Source organism: Diadema setosum, chromosome 3 (assembly GCF_964275005.1).
Source record: "Diadema setosum chromosome 3, eeDiaSeto1, whole genome shotgun sequence".
Lineage (NCBI taxonomy): Eukaryota > Metazoa > Echinodermata > Echinoidea > Diadematoida > Diadematidae > Diadema > Diadema setosum.
The window spans coordinates 41104502-41122158 of NC_092687.1; the positions used below are offsets into that span (position 1 = coordinate 41104502).

The window sequence follows — 17657 nt, forward strand, 5'->3', positions numbered from 1 at the left end:
CTGTTGAAGACTAGTCCCGAGTACATGTATGTACTCTGGCAGGTGTCTATTAGATGAGAAATTTGTTTTACACTACAGCAAAATCACCCGTCCTATTATAAAAGCGGGTTAAAGACAGGTTAAGAGGATTAGGTAATCTCCATTCATAGGCAAGTAACTGTATTTATGATCTAAACATCATTCCAGGTGCCATAGAAAAGAGGGATAGTCAGTGTGAAAGGGGTTAGTGTGTCAATCTGAACTGGGTGCTGGTGCTAGTGGTGTGTTTTCCCTCCCACGAAGTATATGAAGAATGGGCAGAGTGGGGGTGTTCGAGTGAAGTGTACTTTCTAGTTGCTTTGCGCTCCACCATTCAGCTGGCTCTGTCCAAATAGTATCCATTTCTGGCACAAGTGACAACCATAAGCAAATAAAAAGAGCTTTTCTGTACTCTGGATGTTTGGAGTGAGAAGAAACTGTTGCATTGCGGTTCTAGTGTATTGTTGATGTGATGCTAATTTGCACAGTGTACATTTTTGTGGTGTGAATCTTTGTAAACTATAATGTGGGAACCCATTTTTGTGTGTTTTTTTCACTGTGTGAAAGCAAAATTATTAGACCTGAGACTTTGATGAATATATTAATGAGAGAAAAAGTGAAGGGAACAAGGAAATTTGCTAAAATGACAGACACCAAATCACTGTACTCATGAATGAAACACCTTTTTTTTTTTTTTTGTGGGGGGGGGGGGGGAGAACAAACAAGATGTATTCTTACAGAGTGTACTGTAAATGGTCTTTGAAAACATGTGTGTTCTTCCCCCAGCAAATGTACATAAACTTTAAGTGGTCAAACACTATGCCAGGTACTGTACAGTGTACAAAAGATATATATTGTAATTGGATCATGTTCCGGTTTGTTTAACTAACTACATGTACATTATTGTGGAGGTAAGGAGTCGGGTATAGTGCATTGTAATTGCCACACTTTGTATACAGGGTGAGGGTGTGCATATTCTTGGATCAGTGTGTACCAATAAAGCAAAGACAAAATTGTGCATTTGTCTGTGTGTTTTACAATTAATGGTCTGGTAGTGTACACTGAAAAGTTGAGAGATGTACACTCTCACTCTGTGGATGAGTATAGGCTTTCGGCCTGGATGTGTGATGATTTGCATTGAGACAGGATCAGTATACAATTTTGTATCTACACTGTAGAAGCCTATTAAAGCATGTACATGTATGATAATCATCCAAATTGTGATTCAAGAAAAAACAAACAAACAACAAACCTCCTCCCCCCCCCAAAAAAAAAAAAGCAAAAACAAAAACAAAAGAACAACCTGCATCAACAGTACCTACTGTTATGTACACAGACACAGTTTATGGAGACCTGATCGTCTCTGTTCAAAGTCTATGAATTCATATTTTACAATCTGGTTTGGAATGGCGTTATTAAAGTTAAATTGTCCTAATGTATTTATACTAGTATAGGTCTGTAGATGCCAACTTTGCTAAAATGTGGATAATTAGAATAATGATGAACTCTTTTTCGTCTTTATAACCATTATCATCATTATTATTATTGATAGTTTCATTTACAGGAGGGTGATAAAATCCATGTCACATTTGTAATTACAGTGAATGATAATTGAAAAGAATAAGTGAAAATGTTTTCACTATCATGTACCTTTTATATGAAAAATTTACTATTTCCATTGATGCTGTAATTTCAGACAGTTGTAATACAACAATGTATCACATCAATGCATTGAATTGATCAATCAATATTTTTGTGTTTCCCCTTTTTTTTTTCAATCACAGATACACAGTGAGAGAAAGTCCTTGAAGGTGGTAGGTACTGGTATTTGAGATGGAAAAGGCATTTGCATTTCTTGTATTATGGGCAGGGATTCTGATCTCAGGAACCAACGCCACTTGGTATGGCCCGGTTTATTGGAACGAGAGATATGGTGACTATGGCATTGACTATGAAAGTGAGTACCCGTGATCAAGAATGGATTTTCTTTTTCTTTTTCACATATATGTTAACTTTAATACAACACAGAACAGTGGAATACTTTTCATTCAAGTCAAGAATGCTTTTTGGGGTCAAATTTTGTTGAATAAGGGAGCTGCAGTTTGTTTGACTCTTTGTTTGTTTGTTTGTTTGTTTGTTGACAGACAAAAGTGACCCTTTACTTTGATACCATAGGCTCAAGCAAGTTTTCATAGACCTGTTTCTTTTTTCTTTGGTCTATTATGGTCATTGTCTCAATTTTGCTGCCGTGACTGGTTGCTATAGAGCCTTGAATCCATTTATTTTTCTCACTCAAAAAGACCCCCAAACTTTGCAGCCTTTCTTCTCCAAACTTACAGTGATTTTGATATCTAATTTCCCATCATTGATTTTGAAGGAGTCAAATGAGTTGCATTTTATGATATTGAAGCTAGAATACATATATGTGCTATTATACAAATGATGCACAGGATAGAGTGTGTTAGTGTAGGCGTGGTGCACTCAAGGGTATTTACAATTGTGAAACATGCACGAGGCATGTTGCACTACATTGTAAATACCCGAGAGTGAGCTACGCCTCCACTAACGCCACGAAATAATCCTGTGCATCATTTGTTCTATAAAATGGGTTGAAAATTCGAAAACTAACATCATTTTTCAGCGTTTTTCACGTACCTTTGTGGGTCAAGACGTCCGAAGATGTTCGTCCCAAACATTTACGCACGTCGCGCTCGCGGAAGTCCCGCACATACAGTATAAGTATTATTAATGGGGGGTTGGGTTTCCGGACACTTAAGTTCCCGCATGAAAACTTACTTATTTTACATACACGTAGAATATGCACCCTTTACCTTAAAGACTTGATATAGACTCCTCATATAGGCCTACTAGATAACATACTCTGAAAACGGCGTGAGAATTAACCTGCTAAATCGTTGGATTTGCTCTTCAAAGTGACTCCATGTACGCGTCCGGTCCCATTAAACGCTTGGTCTACTGTACTGTACAAAGTGTACGTATATAGTAGAGTATACGTACGTACGCCACACATGTTATGCACAAGGGAAGACAGGCCGGCCGGCCGGCAGCCCGAACTAGAAGTTGTTTACAGGATTGACAGCGCGTATGCATGCAATTCATCAAAGGAGCCGCCGCGCGCACAGACGATCGGCAATCTACCATAGGATTACAGGCAGTGCAATTGTACTGAAGTAAAGGAAGGAGGTGTGTCTCATTTCAGCGCTTCCTATTGGCTACATTCTTGAACCCATTTTATAACACAGCTTGACCTTTCCTGTAACTCACATACTGGCAAATCACTTAACCCCTGGCTGGAACTTTTTGTGAGCTTGGTGTTTTAATGCAAGATCAAACTGTTCAAAGTACAAACTGTACTACGCCACCATCTGCAATGCACTCTTGATTCAGAGCACAGAGTGTGTAAATATTCTGGATGCATTGACTTGTAAACAGCTATGAACAAGGTGCTCTTTGAGACAGTTTTTGTTTGATTGTTTTTTTTTACAACACCTTACATGTATCAATTGTTTCAAAGTAAAAGTCCTACGATAAAACTTTGTTGTAGGCGCAGGCAACGTACTTTCTTCAACATAGCAACCTGTTGTGGCTGAATCCTAGCAATTGTTCTTTTGCTACAACGCAAGATTTGCCTTTCTGGAATACATTTGGATGTCGTTGATTGGTTATTAAAGACAATAGATACTTTATCTTTGAATATAAACATCTCCTTCCAAACTCTGTTTTTATGTAGGTCCAGGACCTTGAGTTTTCTGTGTCATTACCACAATGAGATCTATTAAAGAAACCAAGAACAAACCTCTTTTTTTATGTACCTCAGTGTGTAGTGTTTTCTTAAATACTACCTGCTTTTTTTCCATTCTTTAGCTGGTAGTGATCGGTTTAATGGAATATGGTCTGCAACAACGGCCATAACTGGCGGGTACGGGAGACAGAACTCGGACTACAGTGCGAGGAGTAGCACGGGTTGTACCATTGACGAATCAGGGGGAACTATTGACTGTTCATCTGCTACTACAGTGTAAGTCCAACATTTTAAAGAGACATTCAACTCGATGTTTAGATTGTCTTCAAGGGGAATGAAACCCCCAAAGACAGTACAATGTATGTGAATTAAGAGAATGCATTAATAACAGTCTGTCAAACAAACAAAGTTTGAGGAAAATGAGACAGTCCATTCAAATGTAAATTCATTTTTAAAGTTTTGGTGCTGCCATTGCTGCATGAAAAGGCTACAACACTCTGAGATGACATTAAACTGTCCCTGATGTGTTCTAATGCTGCATTTACATGACAGTACTTTAAAATCTACTTATGTGTACTTGGGTTTCTTTCCCCTTTTTAGAAATGAAAATAGAGCGAACCAATGAAAAGAAAAATGATGGTGATTTGAAATGAGAAGCCCTAGTAGACCAGGAAGAGATCAGTGACAAATCTGAGCAAAATTAATGATTACAAAATATTAAAGGGACGGTACAGTTCTGGTTGAGGTGAGGATCATTTAGCTTTAAGTTTTAACGTTTTGCGAGATATTCAGAAACCACTGTATGGGTTGTCAAAGAACATGCAATTCTGAGGGGTATCAAAAGTTTATTTGATGAAAATTCGTTTTGAAATGGCTGTGATATCCAAAAACAAGGTGAAACAAAGAGATCCTAATAAAAGGTGTGGCCTGTCGCCTTTTATTATAATCACTTTTTTTTTTTGGGGGGGGGGATATCTCAGCCATTTGAAAACCAATTTTCATCAAATGTTGAATCCTTCTTAAAATTACATGCTCTTTCATCATATTTCATGAGAGCTTTCTCATTATCTCACTTAGGAATGTTATAAACCTGAATCCCCACCTCAACCAGTACTGTACAGTCCCTTTAAGCTGTGAATATCATATTTTATAGTGCTCCCAAATGATGTGCCAAAAATTGATGTCCTTGATTGTTGGGAGGCATGACTCTATAAAATGAAAACAAATATTCAGATTAGCACATTTGTTTCATATGTGAAGGGCAGTTGTGTCACAAAGTATCCTAACATACATTGTATATGTGACCCTGCATCACAAAAACAACAAAAACTCGCCAGAAGTGGATTTCTAATTAAGGGCAGATTCTGAAGAGCAGACTCTAAGCTTTAAAATGATGTATAACTCAATTCAAATGGACTCCCCTAACCTGCCTAAATACTGGAAAGAAAGCGCACACTCTGGAAAAGTGTGAACTGAGAAAAGAGGCTCTGAAGTACACGGTCTATTCGAGCGTTATAATCTTTACCAAGCTGTGCTAGCTGTGCCATGAAAGGGACAAAACACAGGATGTAAACCATCAGAGCCACAACAGTGAAGAGATTATCAGATTAAGGTGAAATTGAGCATGTTCTAGTAACACAATCTGCGCATGATTGATGCTAACTTTAAAGGCAGGAGCATCGTCCTTTCAAAAGTTATTAGACTTGGAAGTGAAGAGCGCAAAGGATTTCAAGACATGAAAAGTGGCCTCTAAGACATACCTGATCATTCTACTCTTCCCCCAAAAGGGTTGTAGAAAAACTGCTAAAAACACACTTTCCCATTCATGTAAGATCCCAAACTGAAGAATAAATGTACGTAGAAGGATTGCTCTTTCAGAAAATATGAAAAACTCAAGATTGATTTTGTTGAACTATTTCACCTTTTTTGAGTCCTCACATAAAATCAAGGGGTGTGACTTTTTGTTTGTTTTGTGACACACGGTCACATATAAGTATATCATCTCCATCTAACTGATCACTGTTCTGAAGTTATTCAACCAGGAGTAACGTCATGTTTTAGAATTCAATGACAGAAACATTGAATTTTCATTTTTTTTTTTTTTTTTTTTTTTTTTTACAATGATCAATGGAAAATTGTGAGGGTATGACATGGTTAGCTCACTCATTTGCATATTCATACCCACTGTACAAGAACTGTTTTGGAGAAATTATCAAACATTCAAAATGTCCTAACTTCCTTTTCATCCTTTTCAGTCAAATTTTTACCGTTTAAAATTTTATTCTTTTTTATCAGACTAACTAATATTTGGACTGGATTTCCTCCTTTAAATACTTTAGAATTTTTATCTTTCCAGTCTACAGGTAGAGACTTTGATGATATCTTAAACTTCATTTTATGGGTGTGGAAACATAGCCATCAATATTGAAATGCTTTGTTTCTTAATGTCCATTGTTTGTTCAAAGAAAGCAACATTGTAATTTTCTTTAATGTCTTTTTCCTTTAATTCTTTCTTTTCAGGAATGTCAAGAATTACAATTTTGATAACTTGACAGCATCAACGTTCTCAGAAGATGTAACTGAAATGTAAGTCATCATAAATTATTTGATCTCATCCGTATTTCAAAAGGTATTGACAACTTTTAGTGATGTGGTTATAACTCTTGTAATATTAATTTGCTTGAGTTGTTTTCATCTTGTTATAAATGTGTTTGTTTGTTTGTTTCATTTTCCATCTGAGGAGATAGTTGTCCGCCCAACTTTGACCAGTTGTCATTCGCTGACAAGTTGAGTAAAATCTACGGTTTTGATTGGCTGAGAAGCTCTGGTCACTGACTGATAACTATGGTAATTGTCAGGGACTGACAACTTGTCAGGGCTGAAAACTTTCATGAAGTGGTGTTGTGATCTTTGATGGGGTCCAGTTGAATGTTAGGCGCCACCCTGCTCTTTGCGATGAATGAATGAAGCGGGATCTTTTACGTGCATGAGTCATGACTCTCTCATACACGGGACCTCCATTTTATGTCTTATCTGAGGGATAGAATATTTTGCCTAGTTACTTGAGCGTACAGTATGATTACTAATATGTCATTGCTAAACTGCAATTGTATACTCAGGAACGAAACCCGCATATCATTTGAAATTTGAGACAGACACGCTACCTACTAAGCCAAATCACCACTCAGAGTGTTCTTGTGCATTTATGGTACAAACAGTGCATATCTTTACCTCCTAAAAGCTGGATTTAGAATAAGCCTAGTTACCTCCAATAGGTATAGAATATCTACAGTCGGACTTCTATTAGCTTGCCATGTCGAGACCAGTACCTCTTCAGCTATAAAGCGATTTGGCCAGATTTTGAAGGAGCAGAGTGAATTTGAAGTGTAACATGTACATGATGTGTAGAAAATTCATGTTCAAGGTACCAAAGTCTGTCCTCAAAGTTAGAATGATACTAATCAATTTGTCATGATCGTTCTGTGTGATAAAAACCATCATCAGGTACAACCAATTCATATTTTAATACATTGTAACTGTATTTGCTTAGATTTATCTTTTTATGATTTTATTTGATTTTTAATCTTCAAAACAATTTGGCCAGATTTTGAAGAAGCAGAGTGAATTTGAAGTGTAACATGTACATGATGTGTAGAAAATTCATGTTCAGGGTACCAAAGTCTGTCCTCAAAGTTAGAATGATACTAATCAATTTGTCATGATCGTTCTGTGTGATAAAAACCATCATCAAGTACAACCAATTCATATTTTAATACATTGTAACTGTATTTGCTTAGATTTATCTGTTTATGATTTTATTTGATTTTTAATCTTCAAAGCGATTTGGCCAGATTTTGAAGAAGCAGAGTGAATTTGAAGTGTAACATGTACATGATGTGTAGAAAATTCATGTTCAAGGTACCAAAGTCTTTCCTAAAAGTTAGAATAAATACAAAGATATCAATTTGTCATGATCTAATAGTTTCTATGTGATTAAAACCAACCTATTCATACATTTATTTTTAATAGTACATTGTAACTGCAATTTGTTTTTTATCAATCTGGTTATGATTTTATTTAATTTCTAATCTTTTTTCTATTTTTTTTTTTTTCAGAACCATTGTTGGCAATCTTCAGGCTATTCATCCTGGAACTTTTACCAACCTCACAAAGCTGAGGTCATTGTAAGTTTGACAGAAGACCTAAAATATATCAAACAAGCAGGAAAAACAAAGAGAGAAAGAGATAGAGAGAGTCAGACATAGAGACAGGGATCATTGCTTCAAAATGGAATCTTTGAGAAGTAAAACATTTGTGATACATCATCAAAAAAGTCATATATTGTCAGGATTTTTAATGGGTTTTGGGCATTTATATGTATAAAATTCATCAGACGCTGAGGTTGAAACTGATATATCATCGGCCTTATGCCAAAAGGGCCTTAACCCTAAAAAGACTGGGCTATTTTGCTAGCTCGAAAGACTGGGGGGGGGGGCCTAAAGGGCCCCCCCTTAAGATCTCGGCCGTGGATTGCGCGATCGCCGTGGAAATTTGCACAATGGTAGTGTGCGATGTAATCTACAAGATCGTATATTTAAATTTTCCAAAATAGTCTTCTTTTATTTTATTTTGATTAATTATGCTAATTTATGCGAGAAATCAGACTCTTTGATCTAAATCAGGAAATAAAGCTCCAAAAGTGCTCATTTTTGGTCTAAGTATTCTTTGTGGCATTCTTCGCAAATGTACTTGAAAAGAAATTCGGTATAAAAATTAATTTCTTATTTATTTTATTGTTTTATGAATTTCTTATGTATTTCTTTGTTTTTTTTCGACCTTTTGATTTTGCTGTTTTTTTAAACAAAATTTGTGGCAGACACTTATTGAAGCATAATACTACTAAAACAAATTAATTTTAGCCATTGAGAGTAAAAATAAGCATATTTATATGAACCATGTGAAAAAACTCAATTTGCATTGACTTTGTACACAAAATCACATTTTTGAGCCATTTTCGGTCTCGCGTGCATGTATCGTACCCCCGGGCGTCACAAATTTGGCGTCAAAATGTGCGGGAAACTCGAAAGAAAAAAGTCATAGAGCATCGCGGCGAGAGCATTGCGTGTTACAGAGTAATCCCGCGAAATGTCGAGGGGGGGGGGCCTTTTAGGCCCCCCCCCCCAGTCTTTTTAGGGTTAAAGAACTTCCCCTGTTATACCAAAAGGGCACTAATAGTGTACAAAGTCTATAACGTTAAGGGCCTTTTGGCATAAATAGTGGGAGTGGTTTAAGGCCCTTTTGGCATAAGACTGATGATATTACTTACAATACTTCAGTTTAAGGGAAAAATTGAATGATAATAAAACCATAATTTTGGAAACTGTAAAGGATATATTGCCAAAGTCAACTTCACACACATTTTTGTTTTCCTTTTTATGATCCCCAACTTCATTATGGGTAATGTGATGATGCACTACAAATGAAAAAAAAAAAAGACAAGGAGAAGGGAAGGAAGAAGATGGTGGTAGATTTAGTGGAGAAATAACAAAATGAATACAAAGGTAAGACCCTACCACCCCGGCAGAAGAAACCAAAAAACAAAAACAAAAACAAAAACGAAAATAAAAGAAAAGAAAGAACAAGAAAAGAAAAAGACATAGGAGAAAGTAATATGATATACTGATAGGAAGTACGATGAAACAGGAGGAAGAAAAAGAAGTAAAAAACGATATAATATACACCGATTCGGGTTCGTTGAGGGCAGCAGACAATTTGTGGCACTGGGCGCAGCCATAAGCTCATTTTGCGGTGTCCCAGCCGACCCCCCCTCCTCTCCCCCATCCCTCGGGCAACATGTTTATCGCGCACTTGTAACAAAGGTTCGCGCCCTAAGCAAGCATTCGCGCACTCAGTACGAGACGCCCATTGGCTAAAACAACCATGCGTCAGTTTTTCTTTCCGTGCGCGTGAGAGGGGTTGGGGGAGTGGGAGGGGGGGTCGGCTGAGACACCGCAGTAATGGTGCTGCCCATGCCAAAAATACACATAGCGCATCACAGAATCGGCCTATACTGCTAGAAAATGTGTATGAAGAAAAGGGGCAAGGAGAAGAAGAAGAAGAAGAAGAAAAATTAAAGTAGAAGAAATAATGAAAGAATTAAGAAACTGATGAAGTTAAAGAAGAAGCAAAAAGAGGTACAATGTATGATCATGAACTAGAGAATTAGATAGAAGAAGATTTGGGAAAGAGAAGAAGCAAAATTAGAGATTGAGAGATGAAGGAAGGTATGAAATTGAAGAAGAAAGAAAAAAAAAAACCATGGGATTTTGAAGTGAAGTGATCTACGTACGATGAAGATAAGATAGATAATAATATGAACAAATGTTAAAAAAAAAAATCAGAAAGAAAGGGGGAAGATATTAATATGACAGAACAAAAAAAATAAAAATGCTATAAATGGATATTGATGAAATAGACATTATGATACAATCTCATGTATAATCATCTGAATTCAATAAATTTTGCCAAATGAAACACACATGCTAATTGTTCCTCATTCGCTTTCTTTTGTTGTGGATGTTGTCTTTTCAGAACAATTCACAACACGGAAATCACCCAGTTTCCGGATGTGTCTGGCTGTACGAGTCTTGAAAAATTGTAAGTTATAGTACAAATAAAATGCATGACTGTTCGTTATTCTTCCAGCTGTGGTCTTCAAATGCATGTTCACCCAGAGTGGAAGTTGATTTGTTGTTTATGCACTTAAGAGTGGAAGTTGATTTATTGTTTATGCACTTAAGAGTGGAAGTTGATTTATTGTTTATGCACTTAAGAGTGGAAGTTGATTTGTTGTTTTTGTTCTTGTATCAGAAATGCTCACTTGCAAATATTGTCCACTTAAAAACATCCCCTACCCCTCCCCCCCCCCCAAAAAAAAAAAAAAAAAAAAAATGAAGAAAGGAATGCAACTAATCAGTTGTGCGAACAAGTTCAGTGTTAAGACATTCCTTTCAATGCCAGATTAAAACATTGTAAGAAAGTTTGACTGTCAGGAAAATTCACTTGTTGGTTTTTATCGTTATATCCCATGTTGTGAAACACAAACTATGTGTAAGATGAGCAGAAAAGAAGAATCATAATGCAAAGAGAAGAAATGGAAGTGAAGCGGAGTATGAGAGCATAAAGTTTCACCGAAGTTTTCAAATTTGACAGTTGACATATCTACCAAGTGTGAACTTAATTTTCTGTATGGTAAAAGCGAACACATTGAAATGCCTCTCAGGATATGTGATATATGCACGCAAGATTCCTTCTGTTTTGGATTTTGTTAATTTTGCTTTGTTTCATTTGTTAATTCTCTATACAGGGACCTGAGTAGAAACAGTATCACCTTTGATGTCTACACCTATACCACTCTCACCTTCCCTGCATCCCTAAAACAAGTGTAAGCAGAAAGAGAACCAGTCATGTTATTGTAACAAAAGTGATGAAATAAACATATATATCGAATTAAGAGAAACACATACATCTATTGCTTGTCGTTGCTGGGGTGACAAGACCTTGTATACATTTACATCTCAAATTTTGGTGAATATTACTTTTTTATGCCTCCGCCATGAAGTGGTGCCGGAGGCATTATGTTTTCGGGATGTCCGTCCGTCTGTCCTTCCGTCCGTCCGTCCGTCCGTCCTTCCGTCCGTCCGTAATGAATTTTGTGGACAAGGTAACTATCGAAACCTGTTGAGGTATCCTAATGAAACTTGGCATGTATGTGTATTAGGGGGTGAAGTTGTGCCTATCAACTTTTGGGTGCACATGCTCAAGGTCAAATATATAAAATTTCACTATTTCCACCATATCTAGTGATGCCTGAAGATATTTTCTTGAAACTTAGTGTATACATGTATTACCCAATTGAGATTCTCTGGTGAAAGTTTGGGTCATGAGGTCAAAGGTCAAAGGTCAAAAGGTCAGGGTCAAATACATAAAATTTCACTATTTCCACCATATCTATTGAATGCCTGAAGAGATTTTCTTGAAACTTAGTGTATGCATGTATTACCCAATTAAGATTCTCTGGTGAAAGTTTGGGTCATGAGGTCAAAGTTCAAAGGTCAAAAGGTCAGGGTCAAATACATAAAATTTCACTGTTTCCACCATATCTACTGAATGCCTGAAGAGATTTTCTTGAAACTTAGTGTATACATGTATTACCCAATTAAGATTCTCTGGTGAAAGTTTGAGTCATGAGGTCAAAGGTCAAAGGTCAAAAGGTAAAGTAAAAATATTAAAACTTCTTTTTTTTCTCCGTACCTTGGAAAATTGTTCAAGGTATCTTCATGGAACATAGTATATACATGTACTGACTGGAAGTGATTATCTAGAGAATGTAGGGTTCATGGGGTCAAAGGTCAGGGGTCAAAGGTCAAGTGCAACACTTCAAAATTTTACTATTTCCCTCATATTTATGCAATGCCAGCAGGGTTATTATTTTTTTACACTTGGTGTATGCATGTGTAACCTAATAGAAATTCTCTGGAAAGTTTTTTTTTCCTTCTTTTTTTGCCTCAAAGGTCAAAAGGTCAAAGATCAAGTGAAAGTGCTGAACTAACTTTTCCTCCATATCTCGAAGTGGCTCAAGATATCTTGAAACTTAGTACATATTATGCATGTTCTACCTGAAAGTAATTATCTTATGAATTTTAGGGTCAAGGGCCAGATGAAAATGGTAACAATTTACTATTCAATTCAGAAATTGCACTTTTTCTCCACACCTGTACCTTGAAAATTACTCAATGCCTAAATGTATGAATGGGTCAAAGTCAAGTTAAAGTCCTTAAATCCCTAGATACCTGCTCTCCTATTCATCCAATTAAACCTAGGTCAAGGAAGGTGAACATTCAACACATTTGTGACAAACTTGTCATTCCAATATTTTACCAATTTTGTGAAAATGTAATCACACAGTGTCCACATGTACTACAATGTATCTAGACCTATTGGGAAAATCATGCATTATGGCGGAGGCATACCAGTCGCCAAAGCGACATTTCTAGTTGGATTTGTGGTCAAATATTCGGTTAAGTGATGTCCTGTCCAAATCCCAACTGTCTTACCCAAAAAGTGAAGCCACCATGGCATGTCAAAGAAAAGGCTATCCCATTCACTATAATGCTTTGGCCGCCACATTTTTTGACTCTCCTGAACATTTGACATTTTGTAGATACGAGGTCTTTTCGCCCAGTCTCTTTTTGCATGGCTGTTATGAACATGTAGGAAGAAATGCAATCACCCATGTGCATATATATTTTTTTTTAATTAATTGGAATTTGCTTGCAATATTACAGTTACAATCTTTGTATCGCTACATATTTCAAATCTTTAATGAAGGACCATTCTAGAATATACATGAATCTCGTCTAATTCATTATATTTGATTTTATATGCTATATTTTTGTGTTGCCATGCCATGGGTTCTGGAGGTATTTTTTAAACCCGTTCCTTCCGCAATTTTGTGAGTGTCTTAAATCCCCCAAACGAGATTCTTTTTGCCCGTTGACAGAGAATGGACAGGTTGTTAATCCACCTGAGCAAAAGCAGTCAAGTGGTACATGTATTCCCTTTCCACGGTCAACTACATGTGCCATCGAACAATGAAAATACAAGTATTGATCGAGTGCAAAGTATGAATAGAGCATGCGCTGATGGGCTCACAGACTCTTTTGTTGTACACAAAACCAGGCACTTGAATGGAATGACTGGGGTCAGTGAACGCAGAAATCTACTCGAGCTCAGCTTCGATTGCTTATGTACATGTTCATACGAGTTTTAAAGCAAAGCAGGCGGAAACTAAATCAGAAAAACGGTAATAATGCTGTGATATAGACATTTTTTTCAACAGAAAGAGAACATAGGGTGATAGGAAGAATTCTTATCTTTTTATCAAACCCATTTTTCTGGGCATTACAACACAAAGAAACATGAATTTAGACCATGAAAGTAGGCACTCTTATCTTCATCTTAGGAACCCGGTATACCAGGTTCCTGTATTAAAATCAGTTGCTCCAACGGGAACCTGGTATACAGTACCAGGTTCCCATAAGGAACGGGTTAAATGCGATAAAGATTATTTCTGATGTATGCGTAGAGATTATGAATGCTGTTCCAAGACTAGGCAGCTGTATCTCTTTGTCTACTACAATTATACAAGTGGCCTAATAACCCTGTCTCACATCAATATTTAATATGCTTTGGATGTGTTGCATGTTGTGGCTTGGGTGACAAAAACCATGTATCTCAAATTTTGGTGAAATTGAGTTTATTGGATTATCATCAGATAATCAGTTTACAGATGCCTTATCTAAATCCTAGCTGTCATTAGTGTGTTACTCCAAAAATGAGAGGCCACCATGGCATGTCAAAGGAAAAATAACGCTAGCTGTGCTTTGGCTGCTATGTTTTTTCACTCTCCTGAACATTTGACATTTTGGGAAACAAGGTTTCGTCTCTCCAACAGAGATATGCATATTTCTATATGTTCCACTTTTTAGGAGCCTGATGGAGAACAATATTGAGTGGGTTCCTCCGGGATTATTCTCTGGAACCAACATTGAATATCTGTAAGTACTCAACTAGTACTGTTTCCTTTTAAATACTCTTGAAGAAATGGTATTTTTTTTTTTTTTTATAGATAAAGAATTCTCTAAACGTGTCCAGTAGTTGTACGTATTTACCTGTAACAGTGTACAATTATATGTAACAAACACGTCAGATATATAAAACCCCCTATAATAAGGGTACAGGTCCCAACTTTGGTAATTCTCATGATTTTTAAATCCTTGTTATAACAAGGTTCCCCTGTATATCAAGTTTACTCTTTGTGGTTCTTTCTTAGGTCCTTATTATTTTCCGGTTCCACTGTATAGCAAGGTACTCATGGGTATAGTTCCCCATTAAAATGAAGTTTCGTTGTATAATGAGGTACTCATCGTTATGGAACTTTCGTAGCACCACCTTGCTGTTGGGAACTTTTCTAGCATAACAGGGTACTTGTCATGGTTTTCCAGTCCTTGTTATATAACAAGGCTCCCTGTACTTGGATTGTGAGTATACTTGGTTTCATCACACATTGCTACCTCTCCCGTTCCCTGCAGAGGGATGAGCATGAATTCCATCAAGACGTTCCCTTCGGACTCGCTGAAGAGTATGACCAACTTGACCTTCCTCTCCCTGGACGATAACGCCCTGACGTCCATCTCCAAGCGCAACCTCCAGGCTCTGCAAGCCAGTCAGATCAAGCATCTGTGAGTAAAGGAGAAGCTGTTCTCATCTAGTTGTTTTTCCACAAGTGCAGGGTTAAACTTTTTTTAGCTCAGGGGTGCTCCCCCACCCCCCTCCCCCCCCCCCCCCCTGAAAAAAAAAAAAAAAAGAGAAATCCTTGTTTCATCTATCACAGCAGAAACATGATTGTGTGTCTGTGTGCATGCATCTGTGCATGTTTGTGTGTAATGTTTGTGACCTTGAACCCATGTTGACCTTACTTCAGCCATCATCCTTATCCTTTGAAATAAACTCATGAGTATGACCTTTAACCTTGCTTGCCAACCTCATTTTGACCTTTGACCTCTCGACATCTTGTGATGCTGATGTATTCTGTTTTGCTTTTTCTTCTATGATTCCAGGAACCTGAGTAACAATGCTATCACTTATCTGGCACCACGGGCCTTGACACAGCTGAAGGGACTCAAGATTCTGTAAGAACACATTGCGTATGAGGAAATTATGGGAAGCTTGCACTTTGACTTTTTTAACTGACTGATGTGTTGTGAGGAAACTGCACAGAATTGAATATTAACTTTAGCTTGATATGCAGTTACAGAGGTCCCTCATTACAAAGAGATGTAATCTAGCTAAACCCTTTTATAGCAATTTAATTTTGCAGGTCCCTACTCTTTATAGATTTTGTATTTAATTTTTATACCATGATAAAATGAGAAACTTGACATGACAAGTTTGATATACATGTACATTGTACAAACATGTAGGCCTGGTTATACATTGCAAGAACATTCCCCTTTACCTGCAAGATAGATGGCATTTCATACTGTTCGGTTATTTCATTTATATGTGCCTGATTAATGTTTTGCCATTGTTAGATGAGTTTTTCTGTCAGTTGTGAAAGGGCCCACTATCAGTACTGTTCAGAATATACATTTGTTCTGTGTCTTTCACACCAAACAGGGAGCTTCATCAGAACTCACTGTCAACGATTCCTGTCCAAGTGTTTGACAACATGCCTAGTGTTCTTCACATGTAAGTAGATGATACTTGTCTGTCAGTATCTAGACATCAGACATTCTTTAACCCATTGAGGACGGACTGATTTTGCTACAACACGCATATCCCATAGACGCCTGCCCGAGTATACTCGGGACTCGTCCTCAGCAGGTTAAACAGGTGGGAAAAGGGGGAGATTGAGTGTGATAGTTCTGCAAATGTATCAGTTCTGAGCAATTGTTATGCCCCATAACATACATGTACAGTGTATCACATGCCTGTACAGTTTGTAGCTGTGATATTTGCTGAAACAAGATCACCAGAAGACTTAACATTCGGTTCATATCTACCCAGGATGTTACTGTATGATTGCAGTGCCTCTTGTTTTTATACTGTACTTCTACAAATAAACTGTATATCTTCCTCTAAATGTACAAATCAGCATCAAAGGGCCATGCAAATGTTCAAAAATAGTGACAGGCAACAAGGCGGCCTCACCAGTAGCCCAGAGGGCCAAGTTTGATTCCTAATGGGTCTAACACAGCAATGTCTTTTTTACACTTGTGCCCTCCCCCTCCCCTCCACGCGTGCATGTGGTAAAAATGTGGCTGTCATGACGTACATGCATCTAGCAAAAAGGTTCCACATTATGTATTTGTGAGAGACAAACAATCTCACGCAGGTAAAGGTCCTACTTCACTTCTTGCAAAGATCGGCCGATGAGTAGAGTTTTTGTTCACTTGACACACATGAGAAAATCAGCAAATATGCCAATTTTCTCTCTGTTTTGCTCCAAGTGCAGAGCAATATAATCTGGACATGCTCTTTAGACAGGAACAGAGGATGTAACCACTTTAAAATCGTAGTTAAATCTTTGGACAAGATTAGTGGTGTGTAGTTCGTCTGAAAGAAAAAAAAAATCATGCACTCTTTTAATGTTACATTATTTGTTTGTTTGGTTTTTTTTTTTTTTTCACAGTGACCTGAATAATAATCAGCTGCAGACACTGGACAGCAACTCTTTCACCAACCTACCAAGCCTGAGAACATTGTAAGTATACCAGTATGTTTTAATAGCATGAGAACCTTGATAAGAGAGAGAGAGGTGGGTGGGGCCAGATTCCTTCATGAGAGGGAGGTGGTGGGGCCAGATTCCTACATGATGGGGAAGGTGGGTGGGGCCAGACTCCCTCATGGTAGGGAAGGTGGGTGGGGCCAGATTCCTTCATGATAGGGTGGTGGGTAGGGCCATATTCCTTCATGATGGGGGAGGTGGGTGGGGCCAGATTCCTTCATGATAGGGTGGTCGAAGGGGCCAGATTCTTTTGATACCCTTTACCATCCTACAAGTATGATTGTTGCTTTACAAATTGTTCACAAACATCTGTGAATATACAGATTATTTCATCATCATCTCAACTAAGTCTCATTGCTAGTGTTTTGTTTTGAAAATGAGATGCACATATACATTGTTCAAGAGTTCACTTTTAATGAGAAGCAAAGAGGAGTGCAGTTTGATATGTTGGAAAATGTCCCATCTTTTTCATTGTCCTACCTGAAAACGTGATATAATAAAAAAGAAAAAAAGAACATTTGGGTT

General features: G+C 37.4%; 1 protein-coding gene across 1 annotated transcript in view; it reads left to right on the forward strand.

The window, feature by feature from the left end:
- The window catches only part of LOC140246870 (uncharacterized), a 110976-nt gene that overhangs the window by 17504 nt on the left and 75815 nt on the right, over nt 1-17657 (forward strand). Inside the window, exons 2-12 of the mRNA XM_072326196.1 lie at nt 1889-1975; nt 3904-4057; nt 6302-6367; nt 7897-7965; nt 10373-10438; nt 11148-11225; nt 14332-14400; nt 14935-15084; nt 15463-15534; nt 16022-16093; nt 17037-17108. Of these exons, the coding sequence (XP_072182297.1) occupies nt 1889-1975; nt 3904-4057; nt 6302-6367; nt 7897-7965; nt 10373-10438; nt 11148-11225; nt 14332-14400; nt 14935-15084; nt 15463-15534; nt 16022-16093; nt 17037-17108 (955 nt within the window). The remainder of the gene's footprint in view (nt 1-1888; nt 1976-3903; nt 4058-6301; nt 6368-7896; nt 7966-10372; nt 10439-11147; nt 11226-14331; nt 14401-14934; nt 15085-15462; nt 15535-16021; nt 16094-17036; nt 17109-17657) is intronic.